Source organism: Camarhynchus parvulus, chromosome 5, assembly GCF_901933205.1.
Source record: "Camarhynchus parvulus chromosome 5, STF_HiC, whole genome shotgun sequence".
NCBI lineage: Eukaryota > Metazoa > Chordata > Aves > Passeriformes > Thraupidae > Camarhynchus > Camarhynchus parvulus.
This window is the reverse complement of record NC_044575.1, coordinates 27,559,374-27,584,161: the sequence shown is the minus strand read 5'-3', so window position 1 is coordinate 27,584,161 and position 24,788 is coordinate 27,559,374. Positions and strand designations below refer to the sequence as shown.

Here is a 24,788-nt window from a genome sequence, read left to right as displayed (position 1 = left end):
GCCTTCTCCCAAGTTAGATGGATGCATGCAAAAGGTAAGCAGATTCATCAAACAAACAAGATCAGCAGCCCAGCCTGATATATTTCATCTTACGTGAAAGTTCCATTTACTCTATGAAGTATGAGTTCAGTAGCATTTTTGTAATTCATTTTACTGTGATTCCCTTTAACACCATAATAATCTTGTTTAGCTTCTCTTACTGGAAGAGACCACAAAGAGATAAAATCCCCAAGATAATATAAAACTGGGCATCATGACCAAAAGACTGCTTGCATGACTGGGAAATCTCAGGAGGGGCTAGTGTTACCAGCTAGCGTTCATAAACCAATCTCCTCATACTTCCTATCAGATCTAGAGGAGAAGTAGCTCATAATCTCTTTGGAGCCAGAACTCTTTCTCTGGCTCCTATTTACAAAGTGTCTTTGTGAAATAGGATGGAATCCCCGTTCATGGCTGAAGCTCATTGTTGGTATCACAAATGAATCATCAACAGCAGGACAAGGCAAACACCAGCATATTGTAAGCAGGAAAGCGTTACCTCCTTCCACAGGAGAACATTGAGGAAACTTCACAAGCAAACAGGACATATTTTGCTCATGCACTACATCTGCAAACATAAATGCAGTCTGTATGTGTACAACAAAGCCTTAGAGAACAGTGGTATTTTAACCCTCTGCTTTCCATCAGGTGGCTGGCTAGCAATATGCAAACATGTCCAAGACTGTGCACAAATCCAACAATCAGTCTCCTTTCACATATGCTAGTTTAGTAATCAAGCCTAGAAACAAGCCCAGTATTGCATCAAAGGTGCAGCACTGCAGATTGGTCCTTGGAAAAATTCCTTATAGGAACAATTTTCTCCTAATCCTCCTCTTCCAGAACATGGTGTCTTACACAAGTGTGCTGCTGAATCCCTAGGAATGCCTTTCCTTTCTGTGGCAATAATTAGCCTGCTCAGAAGACAGCCGTCTTCAGCAAGTAAACTACAGAAGGTGCAAATTTTTTAACTCTCAACTTACTTTATCCTCCAAAGTGCATTTGTAAGTGGTAAACAACAAGACTAAACACACAGCTTGGTTTGCTACCCTGCAGCAGCAATGTCCAGGTAACCAAGTATGAAAACTGTGCTGGATAGAGAAAAATAGCCAGCAATGCATGTTTTTCCTCTCTCTTTGTAAGAAAAAACCACCCACTCTGACATGAGCTTCATTTCTATTTTGTGTAATTGTCTAGCTGTGGTTACTACCTCACTTGAACACTTATACCATGGGGTTTGTGCACCCATGTTTGCAAATACCTCTTTGCTTTCCCCTCCAGCTCAGTCCTAGCAAGGCACATGCTCCTCATCTGTGTGATCAGATGGCACTACAGAAGAGATGTGAGCAAGACCAGCCTGATGCTGAATTGCTGCACTGGTGCCAGTCCTAAAGAAAAACACTCATGAGAGAAAGAATACCAGCTAGGTTCAGCAGAGAGATGGGATGGAGAATAACATGATTCATGCCACAAGTGAGCCTTTGGAAGATGCTTCAAGTAAACAGGAACCAGTCCTGAGTTTTAAAGCCTTAAGAATAGCCAAGATTTTGGAAGCATTCTGATGCTCTGTGTCTTCAGCATGTAGAACTGCTTGGCATTGTGGCACTCAAATCTTAGTTCAAGTGCAGTCACAATAAAGATTTAGACATCAAGAACACACAAATTAGGGATGGGAGAACCTGAGTGTCCAGCAGAGAGCACTGCAGGCAGCACTCTTACTGATCATTCCTCACTCAAATTGTCTCAACACCTTGTCCTTTCAAGAGTATATGAAAACATTTTCACTTTTAGCTTCTAGACAGACCTAAAAAATTAGAAGAATAGCCTCTCCAGTAACATTTATTTCTTCAATCCTTCCTCCAACAGGTCAGAAGTCTTTAGGGCCAAGTGATAGCAAAGCTGCAAAAGGAGAACTCAAACCAGAACCCACTGCTACAGAAAAAAAAAAACCCCACTGTTACAGAAAAAATGAATTTAATCTTTTCTTGTTTCCTCCAAAATAAAACTGGCGAGATTCCCATGCTGGAACCTCCCACTTTTATTTTTGCAGAAGTAGGAGGCATGAGGATATCAGAAGAGGACTTAGCTTTTCACCACTAAGTAATACACCTGCAAGCTACCAGCAAGGGCTGTTCATACAGAAGGTTACATTTGCTCAGGAAAACTGAATGGAAGAAAGAGCTGTGGAGGCCTAGTAAAGAAGCAGAGGTCAAGCTCAGAGAAGCCCCAGAGCTAAAAATGTGTGAATGTGTTAGAAGGAAGTGTCATATATGCTTGTGCTGCTCCATCTCCCAATTGTGACCACAAGCAGGCATTGAGGGAAGAATAATGGAATTGGATTAGATGGATCCTTGGTCTGAAACAGTTTGGCAGTTCTTATGTTTGTGTTCTTTTCTGTGAATAAGAATGAAAACATGGAAAGGAAACCCTGGAAATACAAGGAGGGGAGGTGTTTCAAAGATGAGATTTCACCTGTCTGAAAGACTGGGCAAGCCTTGTGAACCTGTGGGAGAGAATCTGGCTCACACTTTGGTAGTCAGAATACAATTTAAGGAAAGGTTTTGAGATTAGGCTGTAATTGCCCAATTAGCTCTTGCATGCAAGAGGGATTCTCTTCTATTTATTCATATCCAGCAGGGCAGAAATCCAAAGCTTTCTGCCCACTGTGGATTTGCTCTTCCAATTCTTTAGGATTAATTTCTTCACCACCCATACAATTCTCTGAATCTCTTCCTCCCCTCCTGCCCCCCTGCCACCTGTCAAAGTTATAAAGATGATTGGTGCTCCTTAAAAGCAGCACAAAACATCTTTATCCATCTATTTACTGGCAGATGCTTTCTCCCCCCAGCTCCTTTGCCAGACCAGTTCTTTCCAAAAGCCTGCAGTCTGTCAAGCTGTCCCCAGAACACATATGTGCATGCAGTGCTTAACCACATCACCTCCTGTAACCCTCGTGTTCTTATCCCCCCAAAATCCTAGGTAGCATTTTATTTTGTCCAGTACCAAGTTAAACAAGAATATTCTCAAATCTATTTGCCATCAAATTAAATTATACCCCGTGTAAACACGTCAGCATAAAGACTTCAGGCTTGTCTAGAGCAATTGTTTTTATTTCTAAAGCAGAGGATAAATTTTGATGGATTAACATGAATGTAATCCTGTTGTCAAGTCATTGGGCAGAACTGGGAGTGACTGTTTCTCCTTTACCTCCTCCTATCTCAGTCCAAAGTTTATACAGAGTCATGGGGGGAAAAGGGGAGCACTAATTGTTCGTGCTGTGGCCCATTTACCCCTGTTCACTAAGTGACACCTTTTCAGAGAGCTTCTTGAATTGTATTACCAGAGATGCTCTGTAAATTGATCAGTTTGGAAAGAACCATCTCTGATCCTGTTGGCATCACAGTACGACACTAAATCCTGGGAGTTTTCTTTCAAACGGGAAATCACAATAACAACAGAGGGCCTGCACTTTCATTTTGAAAAGACTGAGTGCTGGAAGAGTGCTTCTGACCCACAGTTCCCTTCAGTGCTGGAAGCTATCTGAACTCTGTCAAAGGAGAGCACAGGTAAGCTGGGAAGCTGCAGTAAAACATTTTGCTTTGAAATATCTATCATAGTCCTTAAAAAGAAATCAGACCATTTTCAGCAGCTACATCTGGAGAAGAATAAGAATAGTCTCACAATCCTAACTCCACATCAAAACCCAAGGGACTGCACAACAAGTTACCTAATCATAGAGTCAAATTGGAGGAGACCAATAAGGATCATTAAGTTCAACTCCTTGCTTCTCTCAGGACTACCTAAAACTAAACTGTAATGACTAAAAATGTTGTCCAAGTGCTCCTTGAACATGCAAGGCTGTTGCTGTGACCACTTCCCTGAAGAGCCTCTTCCAGTGGCCAATCACCCTCTCAGTGAAAACTTTTTCCTAATGTCCAGTCTGAACTTCCCCTGACACAGCTTCATTCCCTTCCTCATGTCCTATCATCTGACAAGTCAGCCTCTCTGCAAGCCGGTGCCTCAGCTGCTCATCGGGAATAACAGCCTTTTCCTTCTCCAGGGAAATAATGGCAAGTACACTGGAGAAGACTGAGAAAGGATCATGCCCTGGAGGGGAAAAGGCTAAGCAGATCCCTTGGGTATCCTGTTCCACCCCCTGCAACAGCAACACAGCATGGAGATGCATTTGCTTTAAATGGTCAAGCACCATCAGCAAGGTCCAGAGCACAGAACTGCTCAGGGGGAGCTAATGTATCCTGCCACAAAGCACAGCACACAGCCCCCTCATGCTGCATTTGTTTTCTTACCCACCTTTTCTACATCTTCCATCCCTTAAACAACATCCACCATGCTGCAACCTGTGTGTTTGCAATTCACACACCATCATCTTGATTTGCCTGGGCTTTCCTGACAGGACTAAATGAATAGCAAATTGAGCTCTGTTTTTCCCTCCCCCACTTTCCCCTTGCTTTTGTACATGCTGAAGCAAAAAGCTTCCTCTGACTCAGATTTCAGCTGTCACAGATTTCAGCAGTTTTCTCCCAGGAAGTCTGGATGCTAATGACAGAAATAGCAGCTGTCTCCAAATACTTCATCTGCTGTCTGTGGTCAGAGGGCAGCAGGTGTGATGGGTGACTGCTTCAGAAAATCCCCCATCTTCACCAGGCAGGCTCTGGTGAGAAGGATTGGAACCACCATCCCCTGATTGACAGGAAGGCCAGGAACAGTTGCCAGGGCAGGCAGGAGGGATGGAGCAGGAGAGCATGTGCTCACCCAGACACAGGTCAGGCAGCCAGCAGGATGCAGGGCTGCTGCCCCTCAGCTCACCACCCAGAAATCCTGCTGCTGCCTCCCATCCCTATGGGAATCATTCCCACTCAGGCAGCTACATCCCAGGTGCCAAAAAGCAGTCAGTGTTTTAAACACCTAAGCATCCCATAAATAGGGTATCTTACAGGTGAGATGACTCGAGGCAAAGAGATTGAAGTGGCTTGCTAGAAATGCAATTGAGATGGGAACTAGGACTAAGGTTTGGGTATTTCTCTTTCTCACCATCCAGCGCTTTACTCAAAATGAAGGTTTGGTTGTTCTCGGCCAGAGTCCAAGGACATGCTTTGTTGGCAGAATGAAACAATCTGTTTAGAGCTTTTTGATTCCCACATGTTCAAAGCACTTGTACTTTCCACAAAACATTGTGGTGTCATTGAACACAATGTTATGTTTGAATTGAAAAGAGGAAAAAAATCACCATCTATTAATATATGTAAATAAGAGTTGGTCTTCTACATAGTATCTTAGAAGAGAATGAAGGAAGAGTGAGTTTGACCCTTGCTGTGCTAATTATTGATATTCTATCATCAATTTACTCAGACAAAAAAGCATGCTATCAGATCCACTATAATTTCTTTCAGTCTGCATGAAGGCATCCTGGGATAGAAGGAAGGGCAGAGGAGAACATAGAGGTACCTGAAGAGCTAATGATATCCTAGGGATCCTAAAGAGCACGATTTAAGCCACGTGTATCATCCTGTCTTAAAGGGTTCGTTTACCTGCAACACCCAAGGCTTCCCACAGTAGGATTTTAAATGGTAGCAGGAAAGTGGAATATTGCCTCAATCAGAAATGAAGTGCTGGTGCCATTCCATTTCCACTAGAATTGTCCCAGCTAGAAGGAGTTGGGTGTTAGGTTCTCATGTCTGAATATTCCCAATAGTAAGAAGTGCCTTCAGACGAGTTCAGTGATTTTCTTCTTTCATGCCTACTCTTTGGTCTGTCTCAGTACAGAAGCTGAATCAGAGCACAGGTAAGTCCTAGAGCTCCATACAACCTCAAGTGTCTCTCTGATTCTAAGCAATGGCAAACAGCAGCATACCACAGAGAGGCACAACAGCCAGCCAGCAGTCACAGAAAATTAGTTGTGCCACCCAGGATTTAACAGCCCAGCAGGTATCTTTTAGAGAGCTAAATATTGGGGTTTGTTCCTAGTAGGTAGGTGTTCATAATGGGCAATATACCTGTAGCTGCAGCAGCATTACAGTTCTCATCCCATGCAATGGTACAGCACCAGATCTGTTGCCAGACCCACGAAAGAAGCTTAACTTTCTCTTGTGTTTTCCCAGTTTGCACATTTGTTGCCCCTGCTAGTACCAGGTCATCTGGTGTGGGCACAGATGAGATAACTATCACTTCTGGGTGCTTAAGTTCTTTGACAGAACAACAGCTTTACAATAATGAGTAACAGAACAATAAAACTTTCTGACTGGGCTGATAAAACAGTTCTCCATGCTTCATGGGCAGTTCAGATGCTTGACACAAGGGATATTGTGATGGTTAATAATTAACTGGCTGGAGAGACTGAGAGCTCAAGGACAGATGCTTCCCATCTGCAATCCCCTGGAGCTGAAGCTGCACTTTTCAGAAGGGAGGGAAGGGAGCTGGTATGGTGAGAAGGTGACAAGGCTGGCGTGCCCCTGGAAGTCAGCCGCCTTTTCGAGTATCTTCCAACACAGAAGAAGGTATTATCCTGCACTTCTCCAGGTGGCTTTCACTATCCCATGCACTGGCGGACCAGGGCAGCAATGATCCCTCCCAGCTCCTGGTGTCAGCTCACCTAAATGAGATGCATCATTAGAAGCTGCATTCGTGTATTTAATAGGCTTGAACACCAGCTTTAATGAGACACCTCTGAGATCTCAGGAGCAGTAACAGACAGTTAGAAATATGCTTCAAAGTCCTCTGGGTATAAGAGGTAAAATCCAAGTTCAGAGGTACCAAGTACAGGATTTTTAAGTACCTGATGTGTTAGAGACTATTAAATTGTTCTTTACACTAGCTTTAAAATTTCATCTGCATAAATTTCTTTGATCCACGAATGGCTTTAACCACATTAAAATTAGTCAGAACAGCAGCTGCAATAGGCACTGAACTGCATATCTCAGAGTAATTACACATTACAAAGGGAATCCTTGAAGCATTTCAATAACATGCCATATTACAAACAGCACTTGAAAAGCCACAGATGGACATGTGAGCTGTATAATATCACCTTTACTCTAGCTTGCTTCCTGCTTCCTTGCCTTTCTCTCAAGAATAGAGGGTGCTTCAAAGAGTATTGAAAAACTTTTAGTTGATCCTAAGCAGTTAAAAACTGAAAAAAGATGTGTAAGGAGTCTCTTCCTCCCCATGCCCATTCTTTTTTTACCCCCCAATTCAGGTCTCTGGTGACATGTTTCTTCCTTTTAGCTCTGCCTGAATACAAGGGACAGAAGAATACATGCTTGGCAGTCAGGGGGATGTATAACCAATCTTATTAACACAGTGCTGGGATGAGCTCCTGGCTGTCCTCCCTTGCCCCCAGGGGTGTCCTGTCTGTTTGCCAAGGCCTCTGGCTTCCATGATATATAACACTTCCTGCCAGCAGCACTCTGCCCAGGGGAGGAGACAGAATTTGACCCAGACAATAAAAACAACTGAAATTTTTAGGGATTCATGGGGTTTGCATTTTTTTTCATTCTTCCAGAGGCTTTTGCTCTGCAGAAGTCACAGCTCTTAATTTTGCACACATAAGGGGGAAAAAAGGATTTATAGTATTTCCTTTCTTCTGATCCCAAGAACACCTGAGCTTGAACTGGACCCATTTAATTTGCCCGTTTCTCCTTGGCTTACACTGGAACATCCGTTCTGTTTCAATTCAGTACAACCTATTCCTCAATGCCCTGTCCCCCAGTATTCTTGCAGCAGCCAGCACACAAGGCACAGTGCTCCAGCAATAGAAGATAAGTCTATTCCACATCCAAAAAACTGCCAAAGAGAAGATAGCCAGCTGTCTTGGATAAAGAGCAGCCATAAAAATTAGAGTGAATAAAAGTACAGCAAATGGTACTGCAATCAAGAACAATGAATGTTAGAGCTGGAGACAGATGGTGGGTGGATTTCAGCCTGGGACATGTGTTTTTAGCTCTGGCCTCCACAGATCTGGAGACCTTCAGCATTGCCTTCCCCCCTTTCCACAATGTCTCCATCACAGGGTTGCTCTAAAGGCATAATAGCCCTTGAATTCTTAGGGCTGGGACAAACTCAGAAAAAAAGCTGCACAAACAACTGAATCTGCAGGCTAGGTAGAGAGGTAAGGAAGAAGGGGCAGAAAAGATCCTCTCAGAACAACAAAGCCTGACATCTGTCTAAAAATGCCCTGATTGAAAACAAACCAGTAGAATGAGGGAAAAGCAAGATTGACCTCTTAATTCCCAAGAGGAGCAAGTACTTTCTGCTTGTACCTAATAACCAGGAGCCCACTCATTTGTCCAGGAGGGTACAAACCAACTTCCTAACAACCTCAGCCAGGCAGAAGGAATTTGACTCTCCACCTGCCTCAGAGAGAAGCAGCCTGGCTGATCTATCATAGTGTATCTCGAGTCCAGCTTTCTCATTCCTTTGTGGTGAAACAGTTTTAGAATCGTATAAAGTAGGGAATAGATTCCTTTCATACAAAGTACATGCTCAGTGGGCCATAGAACAAGTGTGAGTAGCACTATAGCTTGGCTCCAGCCTGGACAACCTCCTGGAACAGCTAGGATTCACTGGAAATATGTACTCTTCTGCTAAGTGAGCAATTTCAAACAATACAGAAATATTTTCACACAAGAGACCCAGAACAAGCAAATCCAGAGCTTCCTGCTGTCTGCTTCTCATGCAAACCTGTGTGAAGAGGCAGCTGTATTTGACACCCCCAGGGATTTTAACCTGGTCTCTGTCACCCCAGATGCATCAGCACACTAAATGGTAGAAGCCAAATGCAGAACTAGTACTGTTACTGCCCCAGTACATAAGCAGCACTCATGACAAAACCTCTGGGCGTGTCATGCTATCTCAAATGCCCTGAAATAGTCAAGACATGTCTTCAAAGTTGATAGCTATGAAAGAAGATCAATGAGGGAAAATGCCTCAACCTTTCCTGAGAGAAATCCATAGGTCAGCCAAATATGCTAAAACATCCCTTTATATCTATGCCTCGCTAGGTAGAGCCTTTTGTTTTCTAGATAAATGATTTGCTAAGAAAGCAACAAAGCCCTGCCTGAAAATACCCACAACCTAGGCCTCTTCTTATGGAACTAGAGCAGATAGCTGAGGCTCTTGCCCCAGGTGCTGCCCAAAAGTAGAGGTTAATGACAGAGGTAATGACTTATCAGATTAATCCCATGGTTAACCTCTCGCTCCTCTTTCTATCACTTCTCACATTCACCAGACTAATCCAGAGCTGAGGGAGATGACAAATACAGGGCAATTATAAATTCATCAGCTCCAAGAAATCCCAAACAGAGCAAGACACACAGATAAGCCAAGAACTGATGTCTAGGAGAACATTGCATACCTAGGGAAAGCTAACCTATGGCAAAGCCTGTAATTCACTCTGAAAGGCTACATTGGGCTCCTTGTACACTCTAAACCCCAAGGCAGCAATCAGCATCTAGGAAGCTTATTTTCTTGCACCAGAATCCAGTAGAAGTCACTCACTAGAAGGTATCGAAGAGAACAGCAAACAGGTTGATAGTTCCTTGTGAGTTTAATTTGACCATATGGAAAGCAAAGTAACAGATCCAAGGTTGAAGGTTCAGCAAACCATGTAATCAACAGAGCTTACACTGTGCCAGGTCCTCCCTTTCCCAGAGATGTGGATCTATCAGGAATCACATGGTATTCAACTCATATGTTGACACACACAATGAATGCACTAAACAGGCTGAAATGCTTTCAGAATTTCTAGCTTCAGACACTTGCTTCTGTAGATCAGCATTCCCACCTATCAGAGATCATTTATTTCTCCCAGATTTTCTATTTCCCTTATCATTGCTTTCCCAGACATCTTAAGATTAATTGTTTAAAAATTAAGTTACCAGTCAAAGCAATTTTCCAATCTTAGGATGCAGCCTCATATTTTCCTCTCAGATGACAAGTCTCATAGATTCACATGCTGATAGATAAAGTTCTGAAATGAGGAGATACCTGCTTTCTCTGCCCTGGATCTTTCATGCTCAAAAACATCCAGTGTTTGTTAGAACAGTAGCAAATCTATTTTTTTCTTTCCTAACAGTCTGAGTCTACTTGTTAGAGAAAGAATCATCAGACTTGAGAATTTTGGTTTTTTTCTTCCCCAGCAAAAATATAGATTTTTTTGTATTGATTGGTCTCTGACTCCCTCCCCAGCTCCAGCTACGTCATCTTGGCATAATGACAGGAACATGAGGGACTGAAACAAACAAAGAATTGGAATAAGGGCAGTTAAGGTCACTAACACAGCTTTCAGCCCTAAGACACCCATTTAAATTCAGTTCATTGCACTAATGCACAACTATTTACCTGCTGATCACCACACTTGGAAATGGATCTGACAGCTGTTCCAAATTGGTAGCTCAGTAATGCTCAGCTCTCCCCTACAGAAGCTCCCACTGGCATGTATGACTTAGTCCCTGTGGGCTGCCTGAGTAGGAAGCTGGATGACCAGCTGAGCCATGACACCAGAGCAGCTCAACCTATACAGTAGGGATGTAGAGCCAGAAGGGTCTGCTTTCCTACTGCTAGCATAAATTTATTTGTTAGGAGAATGACAGGCTCCAGTACTGTTAACACATCAGCTTTAATCAATAGTAAGAAGGGTTTGTTTGGTTTGGGGGTTTATTTGTTTGTTTTAAAGAATAGCCAAGTAAAATTAGGAACCTTGACAGCCTAGTGAGCCAGAAGCTAAATCTTGCTGACAGAAGTGTCATGTTCTAAAAGGAATCTGCCTTTCTGTAAGGGGAAAGCCCAAAAAGCACCAGAGAAAAATCACTGGAAACCAACTTCCATATGGTTTCAAGAGGAAGCAATCATTTCTCTCAGAGCTGCTCAGAGCCAGGCCAGGGGATTGGGACTTCGCCTGTAGACGGGGTTAAAGAACAGCTTCCAGTAACAGCAAAAGTAACTCTGGATCTTCCATATCTGTGGGTTAGAGCTGACCTTATTTAAGCCCCTGGGCTTACACCTGAAATCCTGCACAGGAGTCTCCTGACCCCAGAAGAGTTCAGGTTGACTTGAAATGAGTGCTTTTAGAGACACCAAGTCAGACTGTCGCCTGCAGGAACCAACTCAAGAGCACTGATGTGGGAACTGCAGCCCAAAGACAGGATCCATGAGGCTTTTGTTCCAGAAGCAGAGTTCACACATTTTTTTAATACTGTCTTTAGCTTTCCTAGGTTCTCCTCAGGTTTTTTACATTTGCTGGTGTAAAGGAGAGCATGTTGGGGAGCAGCTTTCCTAAGGCAAGCAGGACTAGCAGAAGCGCCAACTCCCGTGTTGCCCTGGATGAGTCAGTTCAAGTCAGTCCACTGGGCAACAGAGCACTGGCTCGGTGAGTTTGCTGATGGGATAAATGCTGGGGCTGGAGAGAGCAATGCGCTGTGTGCAGTCAAGAGACAGCTCTTTAGACATCTCATGCATAAGCATACAGTAGCCAGTGACAGGGCTGCAGCGCTGGAGAAGATCTGCAGTAACACAGGTAGCCAGCTTGTCACCCTGACAACATCCAAACAGACTGCTCCCCTGATGGATAACACATCTCTAGGCTGTTGCTAAGACAACAAAAATTCACTTTCCATACATAAATGGGCACACTTTATTGCTGGACTTATTAACTTGGGCCATGCCACTTCCTCTTTTTCTCCTTAATTGATTTAAATCAGATGACATGTTTGGATTCCTTCTTCTTGAAGGAAAGAACTCAGCTGCAGCTCAGTGTAATAGTTTTTTTAATCTTTTCTTCCAATTGATTTCCTCTCTCCAAAGACGCAAGAGGGGAGGGATGTCTAGTTACATTTTGTCATTTTCTCACAGACTTGAAGCAGGCACTGACTACAACACCGTGCTCAGCATCACCAAACTGCTTTTCTTGTCCCTCTGCTCCTGCATTCAAGCAGGGCAAGAGTGGGACTACTCCCTACTACCCTGCCTGAGGTCAGCCTGTTGTCTCTCAAATGAAATTGATGCAGTCTAGGAGGAAAAGAGATGCAGAAACAAAGCCTAGTTTTCCTCACCTGCACAGACTGCCAGGCTGCTCAGCCTGATTTATTTGAAACCTCTAATGTACTGCCACCAAATTTGCCATAACACCTTTTAAAAAAAAAATACTGATTTTTTTTCCCAAAGTCAATAACATTTGCACTGGGAATTGTTGTATCCAAGAAAACTGAAGCAGTCTGGACACACCTCTCATACCTTGGGCTCAGGACTCTGCTGTTATCCAGCTTTTTCTGCTCTCCTCCCTCATTCTCAGCAGTGGTCTATTTAGGCTCTCTGACCTTTAACCAAGCGTCTTCCCAGAGAGTTTTTGGGCCCATTACAGAAAGTATCATAGTATGACACAAGAGTGATTATGAACCCGGAACCCATTATGCAGCATATGCATAGTTGAATAATCTAAACACAGTCCTACCAAACAAACAAAAAATCAGCACAGAAGGCCAACTCAAAGCTCCAGAAAGATGCATAAAACAAGCACCTGAGGGCTGTCTGATCCCTCACAATACCACCTTTGAGCAGCATTATGTCTGACTACTCCTAGAAAAAAAGAGCATTTAGCACTCCTGTGGGATACACTATAGCACTGTGGGGAACCCGTTTCCAGGCCCCTGTTAGCTCACCATTCTGCTTTGTTACCCAGTACCCTGACCTTGATATGATTTGAAGTCAGAAGAATGAATAAGAATCTGGATAAATGAAGAGTCAGTGATAGAGTCAAATGTTAAACACAAAATCTTTACACTTACCTCCACTACAAGCCCATGAAGAAGATTAAAAACACCCCAGTTTTTCCTAGGCAGTTCTTATTCATGGAAGGGGGAACTCTTATGAGTTTTGTGCCTGGTCACAGAACAAATAAGAATAGGGTAGACCTGCCATGCCCTTCCAAGAACATGGCAAACTTTTGAGTGAACAGTGTGTTTTGGAGAACTAAAATGATTCAGAATTGACTAATAATTTTGACCAGAGATGACTCACAAATATCTGAAGGAAAATCAAAGCATTTAATTTTTTTTTATATATACATATATTAGGAGTTGCCAGAATTTAATAAAGTCTCCCAAAGGTAATATTTTACTTTGTGTTCTCTATTAGTTAAATACAAAAAATAAATGTGTGGTTCAACATATGGAAGAGGGAAAAAAAAATCCTAGTGACTGTCCAATACTTAATCTTTCAAGACTACAAGTTCTACAATTGACTTAGAGCAATCATTCAGCTCATCACAGCAAGAAATTTCACAGCTATCACCTTACTTAACAAAAAATTGCCCTTACTCTCCATGTGGCTTCCTGGAATAGCAAACAGACTCAAGTGATGCTGTGCTTCTCCACACACAGCAGCTCACAAACAACTAATAAGCAGTGCAGAGATGGGGTCACCACTGCACTAGGATTTTTCACTCTTCTGACTAAGTGAGCTAAGAGCATCCGAGATTTTCACCTACAGTAAGCACAAACATGTTCACATTTTGAGTAACTAGACTTATTCTTTCCTCCAGAGAGATAATGACATGCTCCATGATCTAGTCAATGCTTTAAAACAATCACTTCACAGAATGAAGTCCTTTGCTTGCAAGCCCATTGCTGTTTTTATAATAGACTCAAAGGCTCCTTATGTATACTGAAGGCAGAGGTACAAAGCATTTTCCTTTCTTCAGGCCATCTACAGTGACCTGAATGGTATTTCCCTCTCCAGAGGGAATGACAAGCATCATCAGTGGAATCAGTGGAATAACTGTGAGACAAGGTTGAGTAAGAGAGCCCCCCTCTCATTCAAACAGACCCTACATCACTGCTCCCTGATTCCCTGCTGACCAGGGCTTTCATTCTCCTCTGCAGCACATCTCAGGGGTTGATTTTCCCCAGCAGAAGGAGTAAGTAAAAATGCCAGTAGATCAAAACAGTTTTTGTATGTTATCAACTGCAAAGACAGGGGAAATTCAGGACAACCTCAGCTGTAATAAAAGAGGAACAATAGTGATATGAATATCTTTGCCTCTTATATGATAGCATGAATCTACTATGCAATAAGCTGAAAATATGAGAGCCCCCAAACTTGAATCTCTTCCAAGCAAACTATTTTTAGTGGAATATGTTTAGCTTGTTAAAGATTTAAACCCAGGAAATAATTGCACTTACTCTCCTGCCTGATTGAAGTAGGTAACATTTATTAATGTACCGTGAGTAAATAAATTATTCCAATGTAAGCCACAAAAACTTAAAGTGATGAGGGAACAGGATAATATCCTGACTAAAAAACATCAACCCTGTGCCTGTGGTCTAAGTAAGATCTGTTCCATGATAAACAGCTTATTGAGGCAGACTGGAAGGAAGAGAGCTGCAAGTTATGAAAGGAAATTTGATTTGTCCCTCTGAAGGCAGAGTGGTAACTGACTAATCTGAGCAAACTGTTACAGATTTTATAGACCTAGTTATTTCTTGCAGGTCTCCAACCAGCAGATGGCTTAGATTAAGTCCATGCAAGAGCTGAATTCAGACTGGCAAAGAGATTCATCAGTGACCAAACCCATGATCCATGTTGTTATTCTCTTACACTTACACATTAAATCAGAGCTCAGTATCCTGCATATCTACTCTTTAAATTGTCCTAATTGAGCAGCAAAGTCCATTTGCTCTGTTTTGCAAGTGTACAAGCTCTTTGGCATGAGATGGGGTATAACCACCCTGTGTGCTGAGGTGAAGATAGGTTGCTTTTGAGGACAATATTCAGAACACTAATACCCAGTCATTTTTGCTCCATTATTTTATGCTGAAGAAAACAAGCCTACAAATAGATCTACCTGCTTCAGCAATTTGTGCAAAACACCTCATTAAACAGCAGCACTTTTTTTCATAAAGAAGCCTACTTCATATCCAATGGGTAAAAGGATAAATGGCTATAATCGTTGAATACATAAGACTACACAGAGTGGGTATTTCATAGCTGCACAAAGCCCATAATTGAACTGCTCTAGGGATAAGTTTTCCTGCAGTGTAAGTGCTCCCAGTTGCCATACAGGGGTCATGTTCTTTGTCAGGAAAGCAGAATTTCACATCCAGTTAATTGTTGTTCCAAGCTGTCTTTTTTGTTGTTGTTGGGTTTTTTCCACTGAGGCTAGTTTTCCAACAGTCATTCAAGCAAATGTGCTCATTTCCCAGTTCCCCCGCAATTCCCCACCACAGTGTAACAAAGTGCAGATTTTGCATGGCTACATTCCAGGCTTCGTGGTGTTAAAATCATAGCAGCAATGGAAAAGCATGTAGCTGCAGAAGTCATAAGGTAGGACTTGAGCTACAGGTGACTCAGTGGTAGTCAAACAGATGCTGTATGAAAATAGATTAGTTTCTGTGTATAGACTGGTTAACCCATGGAGTTAGTACTTACACATGACGATTTCCATGGTTGGCTAAGCAGCAAAAACTACTCAGTCTGAAGTAAATTGGTGACCTCAGTTCTGTTCACTGTGTCTGGGTGTCCATCTCAGAACACAGTGACCATGAACAGCAAGCTCCTTTCTGCCTTAATTACTTAAGGCTTTATCTTTGGTCTCAATCAATCAAACATAAAAAGGTAAAGACCATGTCCATCCAGTATTTGGATCTCTTCAGCTTAGTGGTGAAACATCCACTGCTTTGGGATGGATCAACAGGGGCTGAGAGAGGAAAGTTTAGGCCATAGTCTGCTGCAGAACAAACTGAAAAAAATTGCAAGGAAGTCAGTGGATATTATAAAAGGACAACACAACTTTATTTTCCTCAAAGGATTAATGATAAACTCTTTCATGTGTATTTGCAATGCGAGTCCCTGTTATCAGGCACTAGCTACCACCTATTTGGGTTACCAAACCTGTTGGCTGAAGAACTTCTTGGGGGAGTTTACAGTTTAGGCTGCTAAGCAACTGACCAATAAACAATCGAGACCAAAGTCTTGGGAAGGATTTTACACTGACTTGCTCAATTTGACCAATAATAGCTCTGGAAGAGGCAGTTTCAGTCCACTGTACTCATGCTTCCTGAACTGCTCACCAATGCAGATACAGTCCTACCTAAATAACCTTTACCACTCTCTCTTCCCTCAGAAAACAACCCACCTGCTTTAGTTCACAAAGATCCCTTGATTCTTGCGATAAAAAGACATTTCACTTTTACAGCAACCCACTCCTAATCTCTTTGGCGTCTGTTCTCTGGATTTCCCCAGCAGGGAAACCCACACCATTCTGTGGGCTTCCTGGTAAAAGTTGTCACTGCCTGGCAAATCTATGCTGTAATCTTAAAGGTCTGGAGCTGGATATTTAGAGCTCAGTCAGCACCTGGGCCTTGTAAGGCCATATTTTCCACAGAAAGTTTTATTAAATTTGTGAACAATCTGAAAACTACTTCTTAAAAATCATTAGTTGGTAATCAAAAACAAAGGTGAAATACATAATCATCAAAACACTTCTCATGTGAACATGATTCTCCTCAGCTTCTGTCAGACCAGCAAGCAAATAGGCTGTGCCAAGCCGCCTTCTCTTTGGGGGCTTGTGCCAAGATTTGGACCTTCTGATTTGCTAGCACAGAAAACACCCACTCACATTCCCCCTTGCAAGAAGAGGTCAAGGAAAACCACTTGCTAGCCTGTGAACTTTCAGGAAATATTGCTGAGCAGCATGTGCCCATGCCCCTTTCTGTGGGGCTGAAACTTCACCAGACAATTTCTTACTCTTGTTGCTGCAATTAACCTTCAGAGAACATTATTAACTACAATCTTATGCATATGAGGAATTAATCCAGATTATTAGAAATTATGTTCTTACTGCAACCCTATAGCTGTTTCTCCTCCTTAGATGAAATCCTGACCCCAACCCCACAGCCTGGTAATGCTTGTTCACTTAAGATTAAAGGAAAATTATCTCTAACACATACAGAGGTGACCATATTTTCTTCCTTAAGTGGGGCACTGGAAATTAAAAAGTCCTCTCCTCACCCAGCGCTGCTCCTGAAAAATCCTGCAGAAAATCTGGCACAATACCTGTAAACTGGACAAATATGCTAAATGCTAAAAAAACTGAAAAAAAAGAAGCAGGGTCAGCATCATGTCAGCATCATCTCTGACACTGACATGAGAGGATGATAGGCTTGGATAAGGAGTTTGGGCCAGGGAAAAGAGGGGGGGGAAGGGAATCAGCCTCTCTGGGGATCTGTGCTTGGCTCCTCTTTGTACAGTGCCTGCCCTCCAAGCATGAACTCCCACCCAGCCCCACTGCCCCCCAGTCAGTAGTATTTCATACTCACCATGTCATAAACATTCAGAATCACTGGTTCATTTGCCATTGTTGATTGCAGTGGAGGCTGGATTAAAACCTTTCAGTCCCTGCCAGATGTGTGTTAATGCCCCCAGGGTATGCTTTTACCCTGAGCCAGATAGAAGAAAATGCCTCATCCTACAGTTGCTGAAGGAAGAAGAAAAGAGGGAATTCTCACAGTTGGGTGTGTGTGTGTAAAGTTGGTTGCAGGGAGGCAGGAAGGCCTGGATTGGGTTTGCTGGTTGTATAGGGTTTATTTTAGCCCTCCACGTTGTGACAGATCCAAGGTTTCTTTTTAACTCTGTAGTGCACCTCGGGGTCCGTAGACTCATACACCACTCTAACCAGGCATCGTCCAAGCTCTTCAATCCCAATCCACAGAAGACAGATTCTGAGCCCAAATACAAGCCCTCTTCTGGAGCCGTGAGCAAGGTGGGTGGCAGTGCGTGTGGGGAGATTTCTCGGCAGAGCTGAGTGCCGCTACCGCAGGGGGCTGCCAGCAGCACGCAGGAACCCGGGGCACCAAGGCACAGAGCGGGGCTGGAGCGAACGCCGAGCTCCGGAGCTCCCTCCCGCCGGCGGAGTCCAGAGACACCGCGGGATCTGTCCGCGGTGCTGGGGCCGGTCCGCCCGGAGCCGGGATCTGTCCGCGGTGCTGGGGCCGGTCCGCCCGGAGCCGGGATCTGCCCGCGGTGCTGGGGCCGGTCCGCCCGGAGCCGGGATCTGCCCGCGGTGCTGGGGCCGGTCCGCCCGGAGCCGGGATCTGCCCGCGGTGCTGGGGCCGGTCCCTCTCAGGCACTCGGTTGAGGGCTCTCCGCCGCTGGCAGGACATGGTGAAGAGGCTGTGCCAAAGGGACTCCAGCGCGGGGCTCGGCGGCGGGAGGAAGAGGAGGAGGGGGCTGGCTGCCCCCGGGGCAGAGAGGGGATGCCGCAACCCCCATCCTGCCCACGACGTGCAGGCAGACCTGGCGTCGGCGCCGAAGTTAGAAGGCAGTTCTTCGCGGGAGATGAGGCGGGACTAACCGGACTGGGGCTGGAGGGAGGAAGATGCCGAGCAGACGATGCTTCCAGGCAGGGTACAGGGCCAGGGCTGGACACTCCAGCTCTCTGTGCTCTGCTCTCCGCAGGGCCAGTCCTTATTTCGCGATCAGCTCGTCCCGAACACAGCAGCTCCTACTGACTGACAGCCGAGGGAACCTACCCCGTCCCCTGCTGGCTGGATGCATCGCTGCATGGCACACGGCGGGGAGGGCGGGGAAGGGACCAAGCGACTGGGCAGGGCGAGTAGTTTCACTTCTGGCAGCAGCAGGGTCTGGAGTTTCTTCCTGGAGCTACTTTACACTCGTGTTAGGACCATGAAGCTCTGCAATGTCTTGCCAGCAAACACTCCCCTCTGAACTGGATGCGAGAATCAATTATAAAATGCACTGCAGTAAATTCATCTTCCTTTTGCTCCTCCTCTCTCTTTAAAGGGAGAGCAGAGTCTGTGATGGTGCTGGGAAAGAGTGCAGCTGGGAGAGAGACCAGGGATTTCCTGCTCCCAGAGATTTGCAGTGGTGTGGAAATTAGCACTCTGACCTTAAACGTTCATACACAACAGATTTCTGAAGCGGGAGGAAAAAAAAAATAAAAACAAAAGCAGGGATGACCTCATCTGAGGTGGAGGCGTATCTGAGGCTGAGGCTCTCTGCCAGCTCACAGCCAACCAGATCTGAATGAAAATTGCAGGGAGCCTGTTACATCAGCAAAGCCCAGCATGCCTCAGGCCCGTCTTCAGCCACATGGGAACCATCCCGTCCGGAGAAGGGCTCACCTCCCTTTGTCGGGAGCAGAAAGACAAGACCATAGAGCTGCAACCTTGTAAAAGACTTGTTAAACAGTGTGCAGGAGAATTTCTAATGAAGGCAGGCAGTAGGAAAAGGAAGTGAGTCCACGTTCTGCATAGCTAAGCGCCAACCCAAGAAAGTCTCAGATACTCCTCAGAGGATTGACTGAGCCCCCACTGTCATTTTAAAGGCTGTGGAGCAATGGAGATCTTGCTCTGCAAAAAGCTAACTTGTGAGACAAACCGCCTACTGAAACCCAGAGGCTCCTGCTAAACTGTCACAGATACCCCCAGACTGTCACTTTGGGATATGTGTCCTGCTCTAGAGATGGTGATGTTTTAAGGAGACTTGAAAGGAGGGGGAATAGCAGATATTAGACTGATGTAACTAGAAAAGAAAAGCAGCACTACAAGGTCTTCCCACACTTACCCACATGCTTATTTGCTAAATTAACTCCAATGACTGCTATGCTCAGAGTTCACTAAAATCAATTAGAGACTTAAATCAGATACACATTCCAGAGACAGGCATCTAGAAATACTTAGGATTTGGGAAAGGTGACAGGCAGCCACAAGCTTCAATGTTTTGTCCTGCAAACATTTCAAAATTAATCATCTATGGGGGAAAAAAATGACTAGAATTCCACTTCTAAACTTCAGAGATAGAAGAAGGGGGGAATTAAAACCAAAACATGTCTTTAAACTAATCATATTGCTTCAAGAGATCAAAGCCAGTCTAAATGTGCATTTGTTATTTAAAGGACTTCTGCTGTAGGAGAGACAGTAAATGTCACTTGCACATTAAGATGTGGAGTCTCTCCCTCTAACTTGAAACAACAGTGAGAACTACATTACAAATGTCATTGCTTCAGGCTCCCTGTTTTTGCCCCTTCATAGAAAGAAGTTGTTGCACACTGTGACTTAGCCTCATCAGTGTTTCACTGATCCTTTGAAAATTCCTTTTTTTAATGCCATTCTACTCTAGACAGCTTACTCCATCTCCAGATAGAAGGGATGAGTCTGAATTCAGAGATCTCATTAATATGAGTTGTTTTACAGTCACAAACTCTTCACAAGGCTTGATTTGCTTTGGGCTGTGTTGAAATGTTTCATCAACAGCTCAGGCTGATGCCAGTTGAGAAAGTGAGCTGCTCTATTTCAGGAGCATGAGTACAATCCCACAGATAGCCTTACTGCCTATAGGCACCAGAGCCCATATCTTGTGTTGTAAAAACATTACAATATAAATGAATTGCAAATACAGAGGAAAGGTCGATTCTTCTCACTACTCATTAGAGCAGCTGGAACTGAAGCTTTGGGTTCTGTTTTGAATTCTTCTTTTAAGCACTTATACTAGTTTTAGCACAAAGCAGACACACTTTTTCCATACATACACCTAAAGCTAGACAGCACCTTCTTTTGCATTTAAGCAGCCTGTTCCAAGTCCAAACTTTCTCAGACTCCCCACATTCTTAGCACTCCCTTTAAAGGGATTCACATATTTGAGTTTATCTGTCGTAGACATCCTTTTCACTAAAATTCTTTCTTTAGAATTTTTTCCTTCTGAGAAGCTGAGGCCCAGAAACAAAAGGTAAACAATAATTATCTGCTGCTGTGGAACGCAACAGCGTGACCCGTGATTGGTCTGGTGTGGATGTTTTGGTTCAGTGACCAGTCACAGCAGAGCTGGCTCTCGCAGTCTGTCAAGGCCAGCTTGTGTGTTATCATTCTTTATTTTTCTTAGCTTAGCAGCTTCTGGAAACTCTCCTTTCTTTTTCAGTATAGTATAGTATATGTATATATCATAAAATAATAAATCAAGCCTTCTGTAATGGAGTCAAGGATCTCGTCTCTTCCTTCACCCAAACACCCTTGTGACCACCGTCACATTTATCGGGGATCATCCCCACTTACTATTATGGTATGAGAGCATCCACAAGGATCAGTGTCTAGAGGAGACAATGTAGTCTCACGTGTGTTCTTTGATTAAGAAAGAGGGAAAACGAGTTAAAAGGAAATTAGTGCTGCTACTCAACATGGACTAAAAAAACAAGAATTAGGTACGACCTTAAGGAATTACCTGCTACATTAGTCAAGGCAGTCAGTGAGTAGCTGAGAACTTCAGCCACCTCCTCCAGGTCACAGTCACAGAAGTGGCATTGCTGGGCACTGTAAACAGAGTTGAGACATTCCACTGGGGACAAGAACAAAAGAACAGCAGTGCAACAGATAAATAATGGCTGCATTAGAGGTCATGGTCTATCTGCAAGTTTGTCTGCTTATGTTGCTATTCAGGAATTGTAGTTTAAATTAACACTTTTCCTTAATCTATCCTCATGCACTTTTCAAAGGCTCAGAAGCAACTCAGCAGACAATGGGGCTTTCAAGTATGTTTCACAGCAGGGCTGCCCAGTTTAAACTTCAAGACACTTAATGGTCTTCTCTTGACATCAGCTACACCACCCCAGCTGTCCATTATATTTTTTGACAACTTGTAATTTTGAATTGCATAAAGTGCTTCTACGCATGTCAAATTGTCATTATTATCCCATTCTGAGTACATTAGCAAGACTATCCTCCTTAAAGAAAATATAAAATGGCTGCTGAAAAACTAGAGACAGTATTATTTGAGATCTTGAGAATGGTGGAAGATATGCAAGGATGAAAAGAGAGTTGCAATTTCTGCCTTCCATCTACAGGAATAAATCATCACCTGGACAGGTGCTGGAGCTTTGTAACCTTATTCTGGATGTATGAGAAGAGGTATTTTGATTAAGGACTTGAATCTCACTTCTAACTGAGACACTTGCATATACCAAGGATCTGGCTGATTCTGGTCAGACCGGAGTATGGGCAATGGGAAAAAATGGGGAGAGAAAATCAGCACAGGATGCCAGCAATGTGCTTTTTCCTTGTGTAAGGTAGTATGTGAAATATTTAACTTCTTATTGCACCACAAAGGGAAAGAACAACATCAAACTGGATTACTTCAATACTTTAAAAGATTTCATCCAAGACTGTGGGGATTTGTAGCTCAAAGCTAGGTGTAGAAGGGGGAAACAAAGTTAATATTTGCATTTAATTCCTCATTGAGTCAATCCTGATTTTACATTTCATTTCCCTTCTCATTCACAACTTTTTAATATAAAGCTCCTTGTCAGGGAGCAATGAAGGCTGACAGCTCCTAACACAACTGACAGGGCAGGGTGTCTCCCCTCTGCAGGTCTCTGTCCTACAGGCCATGAGCAAGGTGTGCAGGGCAGGCCTGCAGATGGCCACCACATTCAGCCACAAGTCCAGATCATCAGGCAAGTTTATAAGAGTAAGTCAGGTCTAAGGTCAAGCCAGGACATCCACCCATGGGTCAGGCCCAGCAGAGCAGAGCTGGAGACCAGGATTCCCATCTATGCCACAGGGGCATGGCCCCAGGCTGGGCTGAAATGGTGCTCCTGGGCCATGGAGAGGCCCCAGGGGAGCACAGGACGGTCCCCTCTGTTTACATAAAGCAACACTGTCAAGTGAGAGCCAAACAATGTACACAGAGACTTTCAACCTGGACACTGGGATGAAAATTCCAAACATCCCTATGCTAAGGATTAGGGAAGTAGTTGTTCTTATTATTGCTACTAAAAATTCACAGCACAAACTATCATGGGTCAGAAGCAGCCAACAGATGCAGTTAAGGGGACAGTACACAGTAATTTGTGCTGTATTTCTGGGAAGCAAAACAGGCTTAGTTTCAGAGGGTTTTTCCACAGCAACATCTTCACATTATTTATTTGCATTATGTTATAATAACATTTGGAAGCTGTGGCAGGGGACAGGGACCCATGTACTGGACACTAGATGAATACAGAAGAGAAAAGTATACCTACTCAATGAAAAGTGGTAATTAAAGAGATGTGACAGGCAAATGGCAAGAGAAAAGATACATCATTAGCCCAACATCACAGAGGTATGCAGAAGCAAAGTGATCAGACTCCAGCTAAACAACGATCTGCTATACAGTGAGGACCAAAGAGAACTGAAGGGAGGTGCAATACCACACTTGTAAAGAAGATAGGAATGTATATCATAAGATGCAATCCAAAAACCCACAGTCAGCTTAACCCTGAATATGTCTAAGCTGCCTCCCTCTTGGACCAGGACAATATTTGTTCTGCTGCTGAACCTGCCCAGAGCTACCCCAGCTGAGGCACTGCACTTCTCCACTCCACTGAGCCCAGGAATCAGCATGGTGGCATGAAATACCCCCAGATCACTCAATCTGCCTGATTTACTCTGATGCATCCTACTGTGTTGAACACAGCATCTTGAAAAAAAGCCACACTCCTTCAAAAACACCCTGTTGGGGCCACTGAATGCCTTTGGTATAATCACCTGTTAGATTAGAGGGAACTGGAAGCCTAGTCTTACATTCTCACAACACCTTACATCCTTCTTGCTCACCACACAAAGGATTCAAGAGGCCTGGGCTCCATTCCCAAAGTGTTTTATGCATTTAACACCGGGTGAAGACAACCAACAGAAAAGGAGACAGAAGCTCTAGCATTTGTTCCCAGACATATTCCCCAGCTACTAAGTGACATTTTTCCAGCACTCTCAAGCTGTCTATGGATTAGTGTCCAGGGTCTCTCTCTCAGTCAAGCTATCATATTCTGCAGAAAACTGATCCAAGCAAGTGGTACAGGATATTAATTAAAGAGATGCATATACTCATCACAGTATTAGTCACAGAATTTAGGTATTCCCTTTTCTGTATCTAAACCTCTCTTTGCAGTCCTTTCATAGAACTTGAACTTTTATAAAGGAAATAAAGAAATAACAAAAAGTATTGAAAGGTGTTTCAAAATTGGTCTTAATTTTTAACTTCCCTATTACTTTTCTAAACTGTATGTTCAAAGTAGGGTAAAATGCAACTTCCAAGAGCTAGTCTTTACAGTTTGTTAATAGTGGTTAGTAATTACAGGTGCTCCACTGTCTTCTTTGATTGTATGAATTCCCTTAAAAATCACTGTGGTTGGTTGCTGGTTTTTTTTTCAGAATACTGCAATGTAATTCCCTTTCCTTATTTTGCTTGTCTCTCATGTTGGATGATTAGCCAGTGCATACAATAGAATGCTGCCATTCTCTGGAGTTATAGCATTCCAACAATACAAGGAACCTTTTAGCTTATAGAATAAAACAAACACCACAGCCGTCAGCAGGTGCACCCACAAGTGCCTCTTGATAGTTTCAATACTACTACTACCACCATACTACTACAACCAGCTTTAGCTGGTTGATTTTTTTACCAGTTTTAACTTTAAAACTCCTGTTATTTTTAAAGAGTGAGCTTTCAATCTATGCCTAAGCAAAAATGGTAGCTCTCTAACTCCCCAGGAGTACCTCATCTCTTGTTTGGTTAGATACAGAGACTGGGCAGCTCATTCCCTCAAAAAAGCAAAAAGGTATGGCTTTAGTGTTAGACCTTTAAGTTTATTCATTTGATCTCTCAATCTGGATAGCTTTTTACAGCTTAACAAGGCTTAGTGATGGGTTTTGTTTAACCCAATAAATTCTGTAACATGTGCCCAGAGCACTCTAACA

The 24,788-nt window shown here is 43.5% G+C and overlaps 1 protein-coding gene across 1 annotated transcript in view; it reads right to left on the bottom strand.

Annotated features, from left to right (window-relative positions):
- LOC115904483 (deubiquitinase DESI2-like) overlaps nt 1-17,971 on the bottom strand; it is a 51,687-nt gene extending 33,716 nt beyond the window's left edge. The window contains exon 1 of the mRNA XM_030949908.1: nt 17,364-17,971. Within this exon, the coding sequence (XP_030805768.1) occupies nt 17,364-17,402 (39 nt within the window). The 5' untranslated portion in view covers nt 17,403-17,971. The remainder of the gene's footprint in view (nt 1-17,363) is intronic.
- Between the last annotated feature and the right edge of the window lie 6,817 nt (nt 17,972-24,788).